At 32.4% G+C, this 21,592-nt stretch overlaps 1 protein-coding gene across 1 annotated transcript; it reads right to left on the minus strand.

Moving 5' to 3' along the window:
* Nucleotides 1-730: 730 nt before the first annotated feature.
* On the minus strand, nt 731-21,371 carry LOC146993555 (glutamyl aminopeptidase-like). Its single transcript, XM_085827400.1, has 9 exons — nt 21,201-21,371; nt 19,189-19,244; nt 16,584-16,734; nt 13,500-13,573; nt 13,314-13,418; nt 10,731-10,898; nt 8,520-8,660; nt 5,437-5,518; nt 731-1,370 (listed from the first exon to the last, which is right to left on the minus strand). The coding sequence occupies exons 1-7, from the start codon at nt 21,369-21,371 to the stop codon at nt 8,558-8,560; spliced, it is 828 nt and encodes a 275-aa protein (XP_085683526.1). The 3' UTR covers nt 731-1,370; nt 5,437-5,518; nt 8,520-8,557.
* Nucleotides 21,372-21,592: the final 221 nt, after the last annotated feature.

Genomic DNA, 21,592 nt, shown 5'->3' on the forward strand with positions numbered 1-21,592 from the left:
TCTTAAGCTACTATCGGATTTAATCTTTAAATTATTGCAATAATAATCAGAACAATGGGGGCCATTATTCTTAACTATAATTTATTAATGCAAATCCTATTTTGGTTTCAAATGCTTTTCATTAATTACATTAATGATATGGATATTTACTAATTATTACTATTACTAAAATAGTTGTAAATACTTTATTACTGATATCTTTATGTACTATTTTATTAAAAAACTTTTTATTAATTTATTAATAAATTTATTATAATTTATTAATATTAATTATTTTTACAATTTATTTCTAAACTACAATCTCCAGAATGAAGTTCCCAATACTATAATTCTATTTGTGGACTTTTCTGACAATTACTATAAGCGCTGCTGGTTGTGAAAAGAGTTTTCTAAATAAAAATCATTTAGAAAGTATTTTAGAACAATAAATGTTTAATTAAGAAATATTCATGAACTATAAATGTTTATGCATTTCAGAAATAATTTTTTATTTAAGTCTATATTACAAAAACTGGAGCAATCAAGTATACCTGTACTATAGCATCGAGAGTCTTGAAAGAAAAAAAAAAAAAAATTCGCAAAATAATACTATAATTTAAAATGCTGGAATTAAAACTTTTCTTCAAACATAAATGTAAATTTATTTCCCTACATGCCATTTTGACATATTTCAGTTATTTGTTTGTATGTCATAAGAGGCGGTAAACTCAGCTACCGCCATGGGTGGCAGCCTGAAGACTTTTCTCCTCTAAATGAAGTCAAATGGACGCAAAAGCGTATTAATAAAGGACCACAGGATAGGTTTCTCCTTAAAGTTATAGGCGGTAGACAGTGTCAACTTGAGTCAATATTGTTCGCTCTAATATAGTACATGAGATTCAGTGATCTTAGAAATAGGCATTTCTATGAAACAAAACTTATGCTTGTGAACTGGAAAATGTGAGTAATGTGTGTACTTAAATGATTAAAAGGAAATTTAAAGAGACATTTAGCTTACTCTTTGCAATGTTTGCACGTATGTCAGAAAAATATTATACAAAAGTGAAGTTTATAAACTTTTTAATGTATACATGATACACTTATTAAAGAATAATTCAAATTTTATGTACTTCCCAAAACGAAGAAACTTAATTAAAATCTTAAGGAGGTTTAACGGTTTGCTTAAAAGAAGTCATTCAGATTCAGCATTTTCACTGTTGCTATATATGTTACATAGTAGAGAAAATCTAATTAACAATTTGTTGCAACCACTGTGTAAGAGAAGCTTCGGCTTCTTCACGCCATTTGATGTTAGATTTTATCATCTCCAGACTTGTCTTAAGACCTTCTGTACCAGATCCCACATTTTCTACAGTAAAGAAAGCTTCAGCCTAGAAAATTTCAAAATACAGTTCATAAATGTTGTATAATAAATCAAATAAAATAAACTTAAAATTCATAAAATTATAGAAAGATCAAGAAAATTGCATGAAGGTAATTTATTGATCTAATTAAAAGAAACTCTAGCAACATAACGATATCAATAAATGATTTTAGATCCGGAAAGTTTTTGTTATACACTGGTGTGCAAAAATTAAGGACGAGACGGTTTTTTTCAATATAACTTTGTACAAAAGCTTTCCAAATCAACACATTTAATACCGTACGATCCCCAATACGTAAAGACATGAGTAATGTAAGCAACACTTACTAAAAGAGAAATCAGAGGGATAAAAAGAAGCTTTATTGAAAAAGTAGCATGGAGCGCAATGCGACTGAAGGCCGAAACATCCCTGTGATGGGTGTCCAGCAAGAAACATCCGGTCTTTAATAGAGGATATGATCTCCCCTGACTGCTAGGCAGGTTTCACAGCGTCTGCCCATGCTGAGAATGAGGGTGTCAATGAGTTGCTGAGGCAATGCTGCCCATTCGTCTTGCAGCGCCAATCGAAGCTCCGGAATCGTTACTGGTGGTAACGTACGAGCTGCCAAGCGTCTGCCTAGAAACTCCCATACATGCTCGATGGGATTGAGATCCGGAGATCGTGCCGGCCAATCCATACGTTCAATATCCTCACTCTCTAAGAGCTGTTCGGCAGCTACTGTGCGATGACATGGTGCATTGTCGTCCATGAAAAGGAACTGCGGACCCATAGCGCCTCTAAAAAGACGCACATATGGAAGAAGAATCTCGTTACAATAACGGGTCCCGTTGGCTGAACCTGCGTCGAAGATGTGAAGGTCTGTACGACTACCAAGCATGATGCCTCCCCAAACGAGAACACCGCCACCTCCATACCTGTCCCTTTCAATGACGTTCGAGGGATGATTGCGGCTTCCCCGCTCTCTCCAGATGAGAATGCGATGGTTCTTGTCATTCATTGTCTCTCCAATTCCGGGGTTCCCGGCACCACAAAGAACGCTTTCTCCGATGGGCAGGCGTTAGAGGTACACACCGTACAGGGCGTCGTGCAAACAGACAACCACAGTGCAGTCTTCTGGCCACGGTAAAACGTGATATCGGTCGTCCAGTCGCCTGTGTCGTGTGTCTAGCGTTTTCTCCCGCTGTCTGCCTGTAAGGCAATATACCGGTCTGTAAGGCAATATACCGGTCATCTGCGGGTGTGGTTCCTCGTGAACGACCACTACTAAACCCCCGGATAGCTGTTCCTGTAGTTTGAAATTGTCTCCAAAGTCGTGAAACGATGCTGTGAGCAATTCCGAACTCTGCAGCCACACTTGTCACACTGCGGCCTTCCTCCAATTTCCCAATGATTCGACCTCGGGTAAAAGCATCCAGATGTCGTTTAACAGATTGATTATTCGACATTTCTCGCTGAGGCAGCAACTCGGTGTGATTTTAACTGCTATACGGCGTGCAATCTCTTTGTCAGAAATACTGATCTTACACCGACAACATGCTTTATACTACTCAGACACTCCGCCATTACGTCTACCTGCATATCTGCGCATGTGCTACCGTACATAACCTTACTTAATCTCCTGATTGGTCTTTCTGTCCGCTCTTCCTCTTTGTTCAGCTGATATGCTAATTTTTCGACTTCGTCCTTAATTTTTGCACACCAGTGTATGTCGTTACCCGACATGTTATAAAATACAAATTTACATCTGCATCCAAACATATTTGTACTGCTAGACTGCTAGTACTGCATTGTATTAGCAGTCTAGCAGTACGAACATGCATAAAAATAATGAATTAAAAGCATAGTTAGGGAATTAATAATGAGGTTATTTTAGGTAAGTACTTTATTCGAAATGATAATAACTAAGTTATCTTAGTATCCCTATGTATGCTCTCGTGTTATTTTACTACAGAAAATATTTAAATCAGCATAACGTTTTTATATTTATATTAATACAAATATAGCAAATTAATCCTTATATAATCAAAGTTATCCTGAGTTTATATTACGTCTGAAGGGGGTTTTAACGTTTTGTGTGTTATCTTTATTTATTAAATATCACGTTCTTTGCACTTTAACCATAGAATTCAATTCAACGGCAATATCACAAAATAATTTTAAAAGAGCATATCTTTAGAACTTCCGATACACAGTTTCGAGCGCTGGGAATATTTTTTTTCGTACGGTGCTGCGATTGCTGGCTTTGAAATCGTTGAGTTTGTTAATCAAAAATTCGTTAATGTTTTACAAAATATGAAATAGGTAATAAAACAAATTCCAAATACGGGCCTACACACATTCACGCAGATTCTTCATTATTTAATTTCTCTAAATATAATACAGGTTCGCCAACGCAAAATGACAAAACGAAATTAATAGCCCTTCTGGGCAAATTGCTCTTTGAGCTAAACATTTATTATTGTAATCATGCAATTAATTTCCTATTTTAAGTAAACTTAAAGTCTTTAAATCAAATAAACGTTACTTGGGGAAACAGTACTCACATGACCGTACTGTAGAAAGGGATATTTATTCGAAAGGCATTTTAACAATGCAAAGTTGGGAACTCAATTTCAAGTAGATTGAGCTCTAATTAGTTAGCGACTGCGAATTTTTTGACTAATTAATAGACATTTCGCTTCAGTACAGATCATCAGCTTCTGGCACAAAACTTTTTCAACTCTAAATATGTATAGAATTCGACTTGTTTTGGTAGTATAAACTGGAATCATAGCCCTAATAGACTTGGAGCAAATTATCGCTTCCTTTGAAAAGAATTAAAACGTCTTAGCACAAACCAAAAAAGTATAAAAAACAAACCTTTTTGTTAAATCAGAACAGTAACATAAATGCGCGGCTCGTTCTCAGTAATCAGCCAACCACTTGTTGCGATGTAATCTAAGGCAACAGTAAATTCAAATTTAAAACTAAGACTAGTAGCCTAAGGCAACACAAATGATTTAAAGTGAAGTTGGCTCAAACTTTTCACCGGTCTAACAATTAAAATATCAGCAACTATATGTAAGGCCGAAAAATACAATCTGAGCTAATAGAAACCTAGTGACGTGACGTCGAAAGAACAAAACACGCTCTGTCTTACAATCCGAAAATCTTACCTTAAACATTCTGAATCTAATTTGCATTCTGGTAGCAAAGCGGAAAGATAAGTGACAGTAAAGATCTAAATCATAAATAACTGTTATTCAAAATAATAATCTGGTTCCTTCGATGCATTTTAAAATGACAGATAAAGCATAGTTGCATTATCAGAGACATTTTGTGCATAATGTTTTTTAAATTAACATTACAGTGGTAAAATGAACATATAAATAAAGTAAAAAAATTCCTAAAATAGAATTCCTTATACATGCGCAATTCATTTTATAAATGCAAGACAATTAAACTTAATAAGCCCAAAAATTATTACAAAGCTTTTTATGTGCACAATATGGTTGATATATTCAGATATTAGATAAAAATGTACGATAAAAATGCATTAAATAAATATAAACGCTGTTTAAAACTTATTCATTGCTATATAAAACAATTCGAAACACACATAAACTGTGGTAATAAATATCATCGCTGCTATCCTAACAATAATTATCTTCAAAATTGCTCTTTCCCAAAAAATATTTCTGTGGTTGAAAATTAACTAAACATTGCTAAATCGACTGTTATGTAATAAACCTCTTTCATTCATTTCAGAGAATAAGCATTGCTAGCATTTGACATAATGCATAATAAGAAAATATCTAAAAAACACTTTTAGTTGAAAAACAGGAAACCAAGGCCGCAATTATCGGGCTCATATTGGTTTGGGTGTCGTACAGATTTATATAAGAAGGTTTCTGACCGTAAATTGAAAATTTTTGGCATTAAAAATTTATTACATTTAGTTCTTACTCGTAATCAATATGCATAAGCGTGCTAAAATGTTAACAGATATAAAACGAAAATTCTGACCATTTTAATAGTAATTTTATTAGAATTATGCTAGATATTCAAACAGAACTGAATTATGAATACTAACCTCATTATATTCCGATTGAGTATTAAAATGAGACGTAGTTTCAGTTATAATGATAGTCATCGCAAAGGGCGATCCCCCGTAACTGAAATGAAAGTAAAAGTTGAATATAAAACAGCGTTTAAAGGGAAAACAAATATTCAAATAAAAAATAATGATGTTTCAAAAATGCTTATTGAGATTTGGAACCTGTATGAGTAAAGAGCATTAAACTAGAAACAAAAAATATGTTCATGTAGATATTAAAATGGTGCTTTGTTAAATTTGAATGAATGTTTTAATTTTCCATTAAAATAATTAAATGCCAAAAACATCATTATTATTCAGAGCTACCAGAACCTTACAAAACGGTTTTATGAAAAATGTATACAACTACAGTCAAAAGTCGTTAATTCGCACACCCATAATCCGGAATGATCTATAATCCGCACCTCAAAGCTACAAACTTTCTGCGCATGCGTCGCGCTGACGCATGCGCATAGGCGTTTACGTGTGTGCGTAATACCTTTACGGCTGCGAATATGCGCGTGCGCATAAAACGTTTACGCATGCGCGTTTAATGTATAACGGACGGTATAAGCTAAGCTAAAATTATCTAAATCAGTTAATGTTGCAGATTGCGTTGTTCCTTAATCTTCGAATTGGATCCGGCTTATTATTTTTTGCAGACTGTTAGAGCAATTTTATAAAAGTAAGCTTGAACTTTCGATTATATCAAATAGAATTTCCGATATATATTTGCTAATGTGTAAAGGATCTAAAGCGAAAGTATGTTTCGAAATCCGAAATCTGTTTATCAATTTCACGCTGCTCGGCGGGGGGGGGGGGGGACGCCGCGGCGCGCAATGAATTGGAAGTCGATCTGTCAGCACTATCCTTATCTTTAGGGCAGATGTTTTTATTTTATTTGGCTTATAATTCCTTACTAAATGTAGTATTTCATCTCGATGTACTCCGTCTTTGATATCCGATAGTGAAGAAAGTGACAGAGGTTATTGAAAACGAAAATATTTCGATTGACAAATTAGTCGGTATTCTCAACACAGCAATTATAGGACTTGAACAGCGGAACTTTGTAACTAAACAAGAAATTATGTCTGTTTAATAGAATTAAAGAGAAAGTATTATCACATGAAACGAAGCAACTTAAACAACTTACATTGAAAGAAATGTTTAATAAAGTAAACAAATAAATATTAAGCTTTTTCTTTTTGTAAATTTTGATACCCTTTAGATCATAATTGTTCTTTATTTCATAAATTACGGTTTTATATTTTTAATTTTGTAATTTCTGTAGGCCATCTTACCAGATTTAAACTGATGATCTATAATCCGGAAAAATCGATAATCCGGAATCGCCGAAGTCCCGACGAGTCCGGATTAACGACTTTTGACTGTATAACAAAATATTAAAATATTAGGTATTATGTGTAAAGCATCCTTTAGACTACACCATTCCGCTATTGTTATGACTTTTCCAGGGGTCAACTGTATTTCAAGTGTGCGTCAAGCGTAGAAATTTGGGTTGAAGGTAATTGAATCCAGACACAATCATAAAACAACTTTTCATTGTTATATAGCTATTAAACTTCAAATATTTACATAAAATACGACATTAATGATCAAGAATCATCAAATGCAGCCAGTTTCGTCCAAACATGCCTCTTCTATATAGGGTAATTCAAAAATATTTGGCAGATTAAAAAGGCAGATGCCGAAATAACCCAATTTTTTAATAGAGTGTATGTGTAGAAATTGTGCATTTATATGATACAAGAATTGTTGAGCCGTAAATTAAAGCATTCTTTCTTCTGGCGTAAATCGTCATTTCCCGTTCGGTTCTTGAACGGTACACATCATTTCACAAATGTACAGCTTGCTAGTATGCATTTCATTTATGTTGCTGCAAATGGCAACAGAGCAGCTGCTCAAAGGAGTTGCCTGGGAATCGCTATGGTGCATGTCCTTCGAGAAGCTAATCTACTTTATCCACAGCCCCGAAGATAAAATGAATATCACGGAGCTCTGATTGATTTCATGTAACGATGGATACTACTCGAAATATGCATGGGTAATGAAGATTTACGGCAGAAGAAAACTTTCACCTACTGTTCAATAACGTCCTGTACTGTTTAAACGCGCCGTTTCCGCATAGAATTTTCCCGTTACAAAATGTTCTTGTTTCGGTCCTCTCTACTTGCCTTTGCATTTTCGGCAAATATTTTTGAATCGTTTTGTATTTCAAAACCAAATTCTGGCTAGTTTTGTAACACAAGGGTTTTATAATTATCGAATTACTACACTGATAAAATCCCCTCTCGCTCGTATCATATTATCCATTTTTATAAGCACATTAGCTCATTTAAATTACTTCATTTTTAAAATCACCCCTCGTTCAGTAAATAGTCGTACTTTCTAATTCATGTGAAGATTGTAAAAGCTTACGACTCACAAAAAAATTATTTCCTTTAAACTAATTAATTAATAAAGGAATCAAAAAAGAATTAATATACTTAAATATTTCTCCAATCCAAAGAACTGGAAGTATTTTAAACACTGATTACACAATATTGTAGGAGGCCTGATTCAAGACAAATTTAACATTTGCATTAACATTTACGTTAATGACATATGCAGACTTTTTTATTTAGGAAATTTATTATCATAAAGAGTTTTCAATCTGTTGCCACATTATAAACAGTTAAATGCTAAAAATTGAATATTCGAATTAATAGAGTAAATTAAAATTCTAAGTTCTGTTACAAAGATTGAAAATAGTTCAAAATAATATACTAATAATTCATTAAAAAAAGAAATCGAAAATTATATCATTTTTTCACAACACGATATATCATTGTTCGATTCGTATAAATTTTTTATTAAAATACTTCACGCAAAAGTTGCAAAAAAAAAAAAAAAAATAAATAAATAAATAAAATGAGTTTCAAAATTTGCCATTAAAGATTTTACATTTTGTAATAAAATATTTCAATAATCTCATCATTTCTAATAAAATGTATGTAACTAAAAGAATAATTTTAAAATACTTGTAGTATATAATTTAAAATATAAAAGAAATTACGTACATTCGCAAGAATAGAGGCCAATGTTCTTGTACAAATTTCTATGTTATAGAACGACCAATAGGGTTATTAGAAGCGACAGAAATAGCCGTAAACCTATCCTGAGGCCTTATTTTACTGGTGTCCATAGAATAATTTAAATACCTGCAAGAGATATGTAAAAAACTCGTTTTAAAACGCAATGATGTTTATAATATTTTTAACCATAGCATAAAGATATACTGAAAATTTAAGTTAAAAAACTTTTAAATTATCTTTACTATGCAGCCATCAACAATTATTATATTGTTACATATATAATGACATTTCCGATTAGTTTTTTAAAGCATTTCTTTATTGTCTTCGAGTAAATTAAGTAGTTCTTTTCATACAGGCTGTGAATGTTATTTATTTAATATTAGTCCTAAATATGACTACCAATTACAGAATTACACAAAATAAAAGGAAAAATATCGCATAAATAATTTCAGCTTTGGGGATAGCAGAGTTTTGTAAATATAACCTTTTCATTGGTCTCAGTAAAACAAAAACTCCAATTACAAAACATTTCAAAGATATAAAATTGAATGAAGATATTTAAGAAAGAATTTACTGACTTAAATCACTTTCTAGCGCCAGTTATCGGGCAAAATTAAAATTTTTTTAACCACATTTAAGGATCAACTGCAAGAGGTAAATCATCCTGGTTCATCCTGGTGGTTAATAGTTCAGTATTTGGTAAATCAACGCTTGCACTTGTTATGAACTCGATTATTATCTTTGTAATTCCACAACACAATTTGCTTTTTCACCTTCAGAGATCCCTTTTCCATGATGCAGTAACAAGTACTGTAGTCAGGTTAATTATAACCACCCTGAATTTATTTCGAACCTTAGGTTAACATTTTATATTTAAGATATGCATTTTAATTTGCAGTATAATACTAAACAGTAACCATAGAATTTCCACGAATACTTGATTAAGAAGAAATGAAATTAGATTAAGTACTAATGATACTAGTTACAAGTGAAGACTGCGATGATTTTGTTGTTTTAGGGAAGGGATAAATATGAAATTTTTACAGAACTATTTTTCATTTATTTATTTAATTTTTTTTTGACAAATCTCCTGTGTAAGTGTCCTTCCTTTACTATACTGCAACTGTTGAAAACTTGGGCCTAGTTTGAGAATATTGTTTTCTTACAGAATCTTGCTTATTCTTTTTCAAGTCTTTAAAAGGAGAAACACAGAAATTTCGCTTACTGATTACATACGAAAGATAATTAAATGAAAAATCGGGGGATTTTTGAAATAACCAAATAAATATTTTGAGATTTTATATATTAAGCTTTCTCATATTAGAAAACCAAAACATACTTAAATTGCATGATGTAAACTAAAGAAGTACGAAATTAACTATGCACATCTTTGTATCTTTTATTGATGCTAATTTTCTAAAATAACTTTCGATAGTAAAACTTCTATGTAATCATAAGCACGATCTAAGACCAAATTTGGGATCGAAAGTATACCTGCCAGCAATCAGTCTATATACCCCACAGTTGTAGAATAAACAAAGGATATATGGCTGGCACTGAAGACCATTGCTGTCCTATTTCACATTATATCAAACCATTTTGTTTTGAATGTTAAGAAAAGCTGAAGAAAAAAATATAGTATTAAAAAGATAAAATAATTATCAATATATGAAAAATAACATATTCCCTAAAACAGCTGAACATTTTTTAACAGTTGCAAATCTCTTTCAAGCAGAACATTAAATCAACGTTTACTACTGAAACAGCTTTGCAGATGAATGTACAAAGATTTGAAAAACCGTCACTAAACCTCTCAGAAAATTGTTTTATATCAAAATAGCAAATGCAGTTTTAGAGCTTAGAATAATGTCTAACAGAAATTATTCAGTATATATAAATTAATACTTGAAGCTAACAACAAAATTTAGCTATTACTATTACTACTATTAAACTATTAAATTAATGTTTGTTTTATTTATTTATAAACAACAAAAATTATTCTTGTTAGTTAACTATTAAATTAACAACAACAATAATAATATTAATTTATACTTATAGCTAATAGCAATTTTAATCAACAAGCAATTGACAATAGTCTTGTTGATCCTGAGTATTGATTAATATTACTATTAACTAACTAAAATTTCTCTGTGAAATAAATAAATAAAATGTGAAACAGACAAAACATTTACTTACTGGGCTATCAGTGAAGCATCTTGAGTATTTCCTAAAGCAGTTAAAAGCAGATTTCTTTCGGAAGAAGGCTGTGCTTTTTGGTACTGATTCCAACAGAATTCCCACTCTTCTTTGCCACCATATTTCACACCAGCATTGTACACAGCACTACGCAAGTTGGGTGGAACTCTTGCAGTTTAAATTACAGATAATTATTAGAGGATAAACAAAAACGAAAGCTTTATAGTGTCTACATTATATTAATTTAAAACATCAAAAATATTATACAGGAATAAGGAAGACAAGATTTTTTATTTAGCACATAAAATTTCGTCAGCTTAATTTGTTTTTCTTCTTTTATTTCTCGGGACTTTGTAACAGAGAAATCTGTAAAAATATTAGACATATTTTTCTTGGATTATTGGCATTAAGAGTAAGATCTTCGCCTATCTTATGACAGTGACCCTAACGAGAAATTAGGAAAGTTACTAAGTCTTCGATACGAGATTCTAAAAGAAGGCCCACCAGCGGCCGAGCGGTAAAGTCGCTTAACACTGGTAGTTCGGTCTGAGGTTCGAATCCCGCGAACGGGCTGGGCGTTTTCGTGATTTTCCCATGTGTAACGTGTATACGAGCCAGTTTCCCTTAGAAGGTCCTCCACGAAGGCATCCCTCCCCTCAGGCAGATAGCCCTAGTGTGCTTTGCCATATTTAAATACACCACACCACGAGATAAAAGAAAACGATTAATTTCTAATTTCTGAACCGTCCACTAGTTTCAATGGTTCGATGCCCAGAAATGCATTAATATGGAATAATTACAAACTGAATATTGTAAATTACCAGATATTTCTGGTTATATATATATATATATATATTATAATATGCCACTGCCCTTCCAAACTAGGAGGTAATGATCACGTACCTGTATTGACACATTAATACCTGTGGCTTATCTTGAACAAGAATAATATACTATAAAATTATCTCAGATTAGTGTATAGTGGCAATAAAATATCAGATTAGTGTATAATTTATATAAAATTCTATCGGTTTTAATCAATGTATATAAACATGGTATTTATCATATCATACATAAAAGAAATTTGTCTCTAACTGCTTCAAAAAGAATACGATCTATAATGCTTTTATATTTCGTCATGTATAATTGTTATTTGTTATTCATTAATGCATTTCTTTATATAGATTCACAAAAATTAGAAAAATACTGTAAACCATTGTAAACCTATTTTCTCCTACCTTGATTCATTATAAATTTAAACTGATAACGTCTTGATTTTCCGTTAAACGAGCTATAATAGGTAATTATAATTGACCACTTTATTAGCGATAAAACTAAAATGTAACATCTGAAGCCGTCCTCTCTTTGGACCATGTGTGCATATAGTGAACAAGTATTCGTGTATCATAAATACGAGAGACTCATCTGGGAACCATTAAAATCAGTAATGGTTCCCAGATGTTCAGCTGCAGATATTAAATTATTATTATAAAATGTTAAGGCCGGAAAAGTATGAAATTTTAAAGTTCCTTCATTAATAAATTAATTTAGTTATTGTACTCTTCAGAATACAAAATATTTGTAAACTTTTAAAAAATGTCCCGAAAAGAGGGTAAGAAATACAGGAAATTCACATTAAGAAGAACTCAGAGGAATCATTTGGAAAATATCTTACAGATTCGATTTAAATAATAGAAATGATTCTGTTTTTAGAAATATTGCACTATTATTAGCAAACTTTACATTTTTCAAAAAACATTATTTGCGAATTTTTGCAAAAACTGTTGGATAAAATACAATCAATAATGCACTTTTTTGCAAAATATTGGTTCATTTATCAAACCAAAATGATTGTTTAATTGACATAGAAAATAAAATAATGTAAATATAAAATAATTACATGTGCTACATTGACAACAATAAAACGGCTGACCTGTCGGTCAAAAACATAACTGGAGCTTTTTCAGCTGCAAACTGCGTGAAGAGGAAGCGACAAATTTAAGATTAAAAATGAACTAAGATTGTCTAGCTGAACAACTAGATAGCATAATACTGCTTCTAACTAATGTATATTCTTCATGTAATACTAAAGTCATGAATCGCCAAATTTGGAGACACACCCTCAGCATCTAATAAGCGTTTGCAAATTATATTGGAACACTAAGATAACTTACCTAGTTATCAGACTTTTATTTATTCTAAATGTCCATTTTGTTGTATATCAATGTTTTTATTTTATTAATTTTAGATAGTGGGGAGGGGGTTATTTTGCATGTGTGAATCTTCATATTTTGTGATAGATAAAACATGAAATGGATAAAACATGAAATTTATAGATAAAATATGAAATGGATTGATTTCTAGTAAAGGCAAATATAGTAGTATCTTTATGTGCTTCATGAAGTGAACTCTGAAATGATCTGCATCATTAAAAAGCTGTCTTACTTCTCTAAACGTTTTCAAAACTTTGGCAAAATAGATAAAATGATAATTGCAAAGCAATTAACAGCTTCAAAATAAATTACGTAAGCATTAATTATACAAGAAATAATTCACTAATACAATTCAGATATATACGCTTACTTTTCACCATTCTGCATCCAATTCTGATATATTTGGATTGCTTTAGAAATAGTTTGCTCGTCGCCATAGTATACTGATGCTGCTAAAGCAATAGAGCGTAATTTCCTGGAAGGAAGCAAAGGAAGCTTTAATAAAAACTTCAACAATGAAACATGAAATATGTAAATTTAAATATAAATCAATTACTTCTCCATGTGGCTTCCTTTGTCTTCCCAGCCGAGTGTGTTGACAGTTGGTTTTAATAGTTTTACCATATATTTCTGAAAAATAAATGCATCATTACTTTGATCTTTTTTCATTAAAGTACTTTTCAACACTAATTAGCTTATAGTAGCTTTATATATTATAAACATAATTTCATAGTAGTTAAGAAAGTTTGTGTTCGCTTTTTCCATAAAATTGCTTTTAAAGCAAACTTATCTTTAGAAGTGAGTACTTTTTTTTCGATTTTTTGTATACAGCATACAATGATTTGTTTTTAAACGGGAACAGTTGCGCCGTTTTTACATTTTGAAATCCCTGAGCTCCTCGGATTCTTACTCACAGTGCTTTTTTCTGTTAATTTTAAACAATTTGTCACCGTGGACACCTCTCAATACTTATTATATACCGGGTGGTCATAATTAAACTTCCCTTATAAACGGCATCCTACAGCGCAAACAGGTCAACGGATTGCAGCAACGAAATTATGTATATGGGCTATACATGAGATGCGCTCCCGGAATTTCGAAAAAAAATGTTAGTTCCAAAATGTCCACCAGACTGCGCCTTTGCGGAAAAAACATGAAATTGAACACAATAAACGACCAAAACGAAATACAGAAACGATATTAACAATCTAGAACAAGAATTATGAGTAATAAAAGGCAAAACAGGGAAAAGCTGTCAGTTGTAGGAGAAAAATGTCGAGATTTGCGTGCTTGGGAAGAAGAGGAACCTTTATGCAAAACAGGTTAGGGTATAAAACGTTTGCAGGCGTTGTCATGTTTAAGTCGATGTTTTAGGCTGTACTAATGACAGTCTCTCTACATAAACGTGCGTTATTAGTGAAGCTGTTTTACGAAAACAAGGGGAATGCTTCTGCTGCAGTCCGTGAATTTCGTCGTAGAAAGAACATAATGCATGAACCAATGTCTACTAAAGGTGCCCGGGCCATGATTAAGAGATTTGAAGAGATGGGGAAATTAGGATTCAACCTGGAAGAGACAGTAAAAGTGTCACACCGGTACTTGTTGATGCTGTCAAGACAGCTGTTGACGCACAGTCCCAGACTTCAGAGTTTGGGGGCACTAGCTTGCGTGCAGTTTCTCGACATACAGTATATTCTTACAGCACCGTCCGAAAAGTACTCAGAACCATAATGTAGTACTTCCCATGCAAGAACCATCATACCCAGAAGCTGCTTGATAAAAGCAAGCCACAAGGTCCCTCATTCGCAGTCAGTTTTCTCACACTTCTTTCTCAGTTATCACACAGAATTGCCTCATTTGGGCTAAAAAAAATCCTGAGATCCACACTGATATTTGCCTACAGTCTCCAAAGGTTACTGTCTAGTGTTGATTCACGACGACATTCCTCCTTGGGCTAACCTTCTTTGAGCAAATCGGTGAACGTGGGCCTGTCACATGTCTCGTTACGGGCCGTCGGTATCATGACACACTGCAGACGTTTGTTGTGCCGCAACTATAGCAAAGGTGGGTTCTTACATCGACCGTTTTCATGCAGGAGGGTGCACTCCCACATATCCATGAGTCCGTGAAGGCGCTATTGCTCCAGCACACAGAGGAAAACGTGTTATAAGCCGCTTCTTTCATAATCCATGACCACCATGTCCGCCGGATCTAACTCCGAGCGATTTCTGGTTATGGGGATGTTTAAAAAGTCTGGTGTATTGTGTAGGTGTTGCGACGTTGAATGACTTCAAGAACTTCATAACGCTTCATATGTGAAGCTTCACAACTGATCAGTTACGAACTGCTGTCCCGTTTGCGCTGTAGAATACTGTTTATAGGGGAAGTTTAATTATAACCACCCGTTTATCTGTTATTATAATAAATAGCAGATAAACATAATGAGATATCCGTATATCTCTGTCGGGCAAACGTACCAGACCCATAAAATATATCCTATGCATACAAAAGTCGATTCAGCTTTATGGACAATTTTTACATCTCTGAGTTTACAACCACAATTAAACAAAACTAGAGTGCCAAATAGAATTTTAAAAAATCTTTTCTCTACTCGATACAAGCAGTACTACTAGATAGCTGCAGACGGTAATTAACGTCTTCCTTCATTTGTGGCCCACCAGTGGCAGAGTGGTAAAGTCCCTGAACTCTCGTAGTTTGTTCGGGGTTCGACTCACAGCAAACGGGCTGGCTGCGTGGGTGTTTTGGTGATTTTTCGCAAGTGTAATGTGTATACGAGCCAATTGCCAGTAGAAAGTCCTCCATAAAGACATTAATTCTCTTAGTCACATAGCCTTCGAGTGCTTTGTCATAAACTAAGAAACTTTAATTTGTGTTGTATACAGGCATTAACCAGTTCTTTCGCTGGAAGGACATCGATTTAAAATAGTGGCTCCTGAGTTGTAATTGCGCTTTTGTTGATATACTCTTAAATTTCTATAAAATTAACTTCAGTACTATCCCCAAGGTCGTATATGAAATAACGAAAACTGTAGATTCATTTCGTACGCATAACTAATTATAATTCTCTTTGTGCGATGTCACCATTATGTCGCAGGGTTTTACTACTATAGACTGTTACTTCAAAATAAGAAGACCAAGATTATTTACCGCCTCCCCCTGATTTTATTCATAACTATGGGAACTATAGCTGAGAAAAATAGTCGTGTTGCTCAATTTTTCCGTCTACGTTATTTAAATTTACAGCCTTTCTCTTCGTGAAAAGCATGTAATTGAAGATTGACTTGAAAAACTACAGTCTGAAACGAAGTGGATAAACAAATTTGAATTGATGATGACACGAACTAGAGATTGCAAATGGGGTTGGGGGTTTGCAACAGCTTTGAAGAGCGTATTTTATAGTAGCAGACTACAGTAGTGTAACCCGCATGTATTATTATAAAATTCTGGTGACAGATACCTACAATCAACTATCTAATTTTAAATTGTAGATTAAAACATTTGACTGTACACCTTTTGAAGTCAGATGTTATTTTGTACAAATCCTGTTAATCCGAAGGAAAACCAAACATACGTACAAGAAAAAAAAATGAGGAAAAATTTAAAAAATATATTTGTATACTTGGAATAATGAGTAAAGAAGAGGACTATTTTGCATCAGCACATATAATTGTTCAAAACGCATAATGGCTCTTTCCCAAACGGCAAATTGGTCTTCCTTTTCTAAATAATGAGTCAGATTGAAAGCAAGCACATTTTCCAAATTTCCTGATCTGAAATACATTTAAATATACTTTGTTAAGCAAAATATCTCTCATATTAAACAGAACTAAAAAATATTTAAAGAATAGTTTTATTGTTCATGAAATAAATGGACAGTTATATTTAAAAGTTATGCCTTATGACTGAGGAGTATGTAAGTAAGTATATGTCTTATGACTGAGGAGATTATTGTTAAATATGCTTCAATTACAGTAAAGTCAAAAAAAATTATTGTGGAACCCACAGGTTACAAAAATGATGATCCGTTGAAGATTAATTTGAAAGGAGAAGAATTTACTTCTAGGTTTAGCATGTTTGTAACGTAAGAAGGTATACATATAATTTAATCGATTTTAAACTTTTTAGACAGTATTTATTAGCGACATTATAACTTGTACATTTGCATGCGGAGCTATTTGGTTATGAAATCATAAATTTCTGTCACAAATACATATTATTTATCATTTTTCTCAAATCTGTAATTCTGAAATTAGAAGTAAGAATTTTTACGAAATAATAAGCATCCACCTGACTAAGTGTACTCAGCAAAATCAAGGCAACAAATAATATGAATAAAAGCAACTTCTAACACGTAACTATGGTGTATGGTAGGCACATAACTATGGTGTAAAATAGAAAAGTGATAAAAAATATAAGATAAAAATAATAATATTTTCAATTAATGCACATACGTCATTATACAGGATAGGATTAAAGATTTTAAAATCAAAAACAATCAAGCAAAGGTATAAAAAATACATTTTTAGGCGGATCAATGGCTTTCATCAACTACTATAATCATGCACGTATGTGCCAGCTGTAATATAACAATTTCGATTCTTATGGTATTGCCTCATGACAGTTAAAAAGACGTTCCGGTCCAGAACGATTCTTCGAAAGCGGTTCCAACGGTTTTGATTTTCCAACAATTCATTTTTTATTATAACACAAGCAAGTTCAATCATATTTAAACACAATAAATAATAGGCTAGCTCGTCTGTTCCAGTCTTCCAGCCTATCTGTAATCAGATATGCTTGTACGTAGATGTATGTGTACATTATCGTCCATTGAAAAGAAAATATTCTTGATTGTAACAATGTAAAGTGTGATGAAAGGTTCTAAAATTGCTTCTTTGGATTTCACTGCTCTCCTGATATGTATTTATTGTTTCACAGAAATCTGTAATAGTCCACTGTCTGAAACAGGATTATCTTTAGTCCTGATTCAGTCAATTTGTTTATTATCAACATCTTTTCCTTAGCTCTGCTTTATAAATTAAGTACTTCCTTCATTCAATAGAATTCTGTTCAAAAAGTTAATATGGGTTCCTCTCTCACACAGCATGAGAACTGTCCATTTATGTGACTGTATGTTAAATTCCCATTCGTTCTCGAACATAATAGATCACTGTCTCAGCATCTTAAATGTCTGCATTTGTGCATCTTCGAGCTTGAAACTTATCATTCATTAAATAAATTCCAAATATAATAATTTGCTGATATTTAGTGGAAGAGGTAAGAGTAGAGGACAGATTCAGCTTAAAACAGCATGTTAATTAAAATAGACCTTATCCGTTATAAGCAAAATATATGAAAATATACATGCTCTGGGAAATCCATAGACAATAGCAATAATAATTTTATTAGTCTTTTGAACCGAAGGAGACCCAAAGATTATCGCGAGCCTGCAGTGGTCCACCATTGTTCTGTGGCATTCTATTACTGATTCTAGACAGCAGATAATGACAAATAATAATCCTTCCTTGAGGCAGTCTTGCATCTATATGACTTTCTCAACATACCACACCTATATTATATTATCTATACCAATGATATTCGTTAAAAAATATGCATTTATTACACATAAAAAAGAGTGAAAATTCGTGGCATAAGCATTTTGGTTTCATTTCAGTTAAATATGTGGGAGAAATTTTGCACCACATAAAATAATAAAATTGTCATATTTTTCTCCTCATGCTAAACTTTACCGAAATGTACCCATTTTCAAAATGATAATTTAATAACCAGCAGTTTGAACAAATAACTTGCAAGTAATTTTACCAAACGTAGAACTGAACTATTTTATTCCATTTCCTAAGCTAAGTGTGTTGCTTATTCGATAATTCATATCGGCAAGTATTAAAAAGTTTTCACAGATCTGGTTAGAAAATTTTCGCTCGCTGCAAAAAGAGATAAATAATTATCTGCTGCAAAAAAACAAGAAGATAAAATGTTTTTGTTGACAATTTTTTTAATTAAATTATTCGCATAGATACCGATTGCTACAGTAAGAAAACTTATATCATGTACTTTTAGTTATGAAACTTAGTTCTATATTTCTGAAAGTTCCATTCATATTAATTATGACATTTAGAATTCGGTATTTAAGATCCACGTGAAATACAATACATATATATTTTTTTAAATCAAATAAATTAAAAACTTTTGCAGCTTTCTAAAATTACCTTGAAAACGAGAGAGCATCATCCACGAGATTAGCTCGATCGGCCGTTGTAAGAATCTAAAAGGCAAATAGTAAACAAATATTTAAATACAACAGCTTTTTAAGAATTTCGAATAATGTATAATAAATTAGTGGAAAATTATTTTTTGCGTTTCAAATAAAATTACAAACTTTTTCTTTTCAATTTACTAAAGCAAAATGAACATTTTAGTAATTATATACGATTCATTAGATGAAGTTTTACTCTAAGGGACCATACAAAATGTTAAATCATATATTTTCAAATAACTCTAATTTTCAATGTAGAAACTACCATTTTCATGAAATTCTCTACCTTCGTTTGAAAAACTGTGTTATTGAATAAATCTGTCTAATATCAATGGGAAACGTGCAAACATTACGCATTGAATTACATTAGTGTTTAAAAGGAAAAAGTTGAGGATTAACCTGTTATAAAATTAATTACTTTTATATTAATTAAAAGTATTTTTCCTCTTCTCTTATTTTATATTATTAAATAGTATTTTTTTGTTTGTTACAATTCACATTATCTTTTTTTATTTAATGGGGAAGTCATATATATAATTACAGTTTAATGCTAAAGAGCTCCATTTCAAAGGTATTTAATATTCAAGTACTTTAATATTCAATACAGAACTTGAAGTCTTTGTTAAATATGTCGCATTCTGTAAATTTCCTATCTTTTTAAATATCGTCAATGTATTTTATGCAGTTTTCTATACCAAAAATTTGTTTCCCTCTTTTACTATACTTTGTTCCAATTTAGTGCAAGCTTTCCCAATTTTCGACCTTTTTTTATTCATAATCAGAATTTGTTTTCCTTTAATGACGGGTTCCTGCCGTTTATAGGCGTTGACCGCTGCTAAGGCCGGAAACGATGACTTCTTTATTATCGAGGGACCTAACAGGTGAGCCACCGTTGCCTCCTGTGAAGGGACGGATAAATAGCATCCATACCCTCTTCGAGATTCGAACCTGAGGCCTTCGTTATGGTAGTCAGAGTCACTCACCTCTTTCCCATCTAGGCGGCATAATCAGAACATAAATACAGTCAAACTTTCTATGCCGTTTTACTTCTAACTACCTCATAGGTACTTCCTCCTACTTCTAACTACCTCCAAAAAATAATCAAAATTTATGAGAAGGTAAATAAACATCGATATACTGGATTATATATCACAATAATCGTATTCTCTGCATTGACTACTCTCACAGGAGATCAAAATTATTTGGAACTTTGGATGGTTCTCTTAGGTATGTTTCACTCTGACAAGCAATCTGCGTTTTCGATATATTTTGATTAAATATGAAAAAGTTTATATTTATTTTCCTGCATACATTTATATATTTAAAATATAAGTAACTTAGTATTTTCAAATATTTGCAAGAAATGTATAGTCCCTTGTTTACGATCTTTAACAATTTCAAACTAAAAGAATGAATTTTTATTTTGATAGTATCATCTTGCCAAATGTGTGATTTATGGCAGGTTATGTCTACATCTTCAGCTCAGTGTTTGCAAAATTTTCAAAATCGCGCGTTACATTAAAGTACATTTAGCATCTACGCGAGTTATTTTGTACAGAAAACTGCGTGGCAAAATATGTTCAACCATCTTGCTTAAATCTTAAAGCACGCGAAAGGTCATGTGACATGACAGAAATATTACTGGATGCCCATTGGCCGATCCTAGAAGCCACTCCCTCGGTGGCTACAAAAATGTGCACTTGTGAAATATGCCAACCGGTACTATTGCATTATGTTAATAACCCTTTTAGGATTACTATTTAAATCAGAATATAAATTCCTTTATTATAAAGTAGTTCTACTTTTAGTTCTAAGTAGTTCTACTTTTGTGACCAGGTTTACTAAATTTTTTCATATGGTAATTATTTTTCGTCATCTGCAGCAAAAAATAATTAGCTACATCTGTAAAAGGAATGTACTACTTTTAATTCCTGTCCGTTCAGATACCACTTATATAAAACATACATAGCATATGTAAAAAATTCCCTTGTAAACGTTGAAAAATAAGGAAGTGAAAATGGACTGAGTGAAAGCCCATATTGGTGTAATAGGCTTTGAGAGGGCCGACAAGCTGTCCTGAGAGGCTGCTATGGATAATGCCGAGAATGCGTTCGATATACAGGAATCAAAAAGCATTGTTATTGGTAACATCAAGGACCTCCATTATGATTGCTGGAAAGAGAAATAAAACATTTCGAGAAAAAAGAAAGATTATTTGTTGAATTTTGAAGTTTCTAAAAATATCAGAATGATATGTAATTTTGATTACAATGAAATAATTACTGAACACGGGCGTTTCCCGGAGTACCTAAGAAGACTTAATTTCCAAAATAATAGTCTTTGTAATGCTGAGGGAA

This window comes from Stegodyphus dumicola, chromosome 12 (genome assembly GCF_044657685.1).
Source record: "Stegodyphus dumicola isolate Sdum_Otavi_A_Nest chromosome 12, ASM4465768v1".
Classification (NCBI taxonomy): Eukaryota; Metazoa; Arthropoda; class Arachnida; order Araneae; family Eresidae; genus Stegodyphus; species Stegodyphus dumicola.

What these genes read in the sequence shown, in the direction of transcription:
- LOC146993555 (XM_085827400.1), bottom strand. Translation starts at nt 21,371, where the DNA reads ATGCTTTTTGATTCCTGTATATCGAACGCATTCTCGGCATTATCCATA. An exon ending in GAATTTTTTACATATGCTAT is followed by an intron (nt 19,245 to 21,200) that starts GTATGTTTTATA and finishes TTTGCCTTTTAG; the next exon opens with ATTCTTACAACGGCCGATCG. An exon ending in GATGCTTCACTGATAGCCCA is followed by an intron (nt 8,661 to 10,730) that starts GTAAGTAAATGT and finishes TATCTCTTGCAG; the next exon opens with GTATTTAAATTATTCTATGG.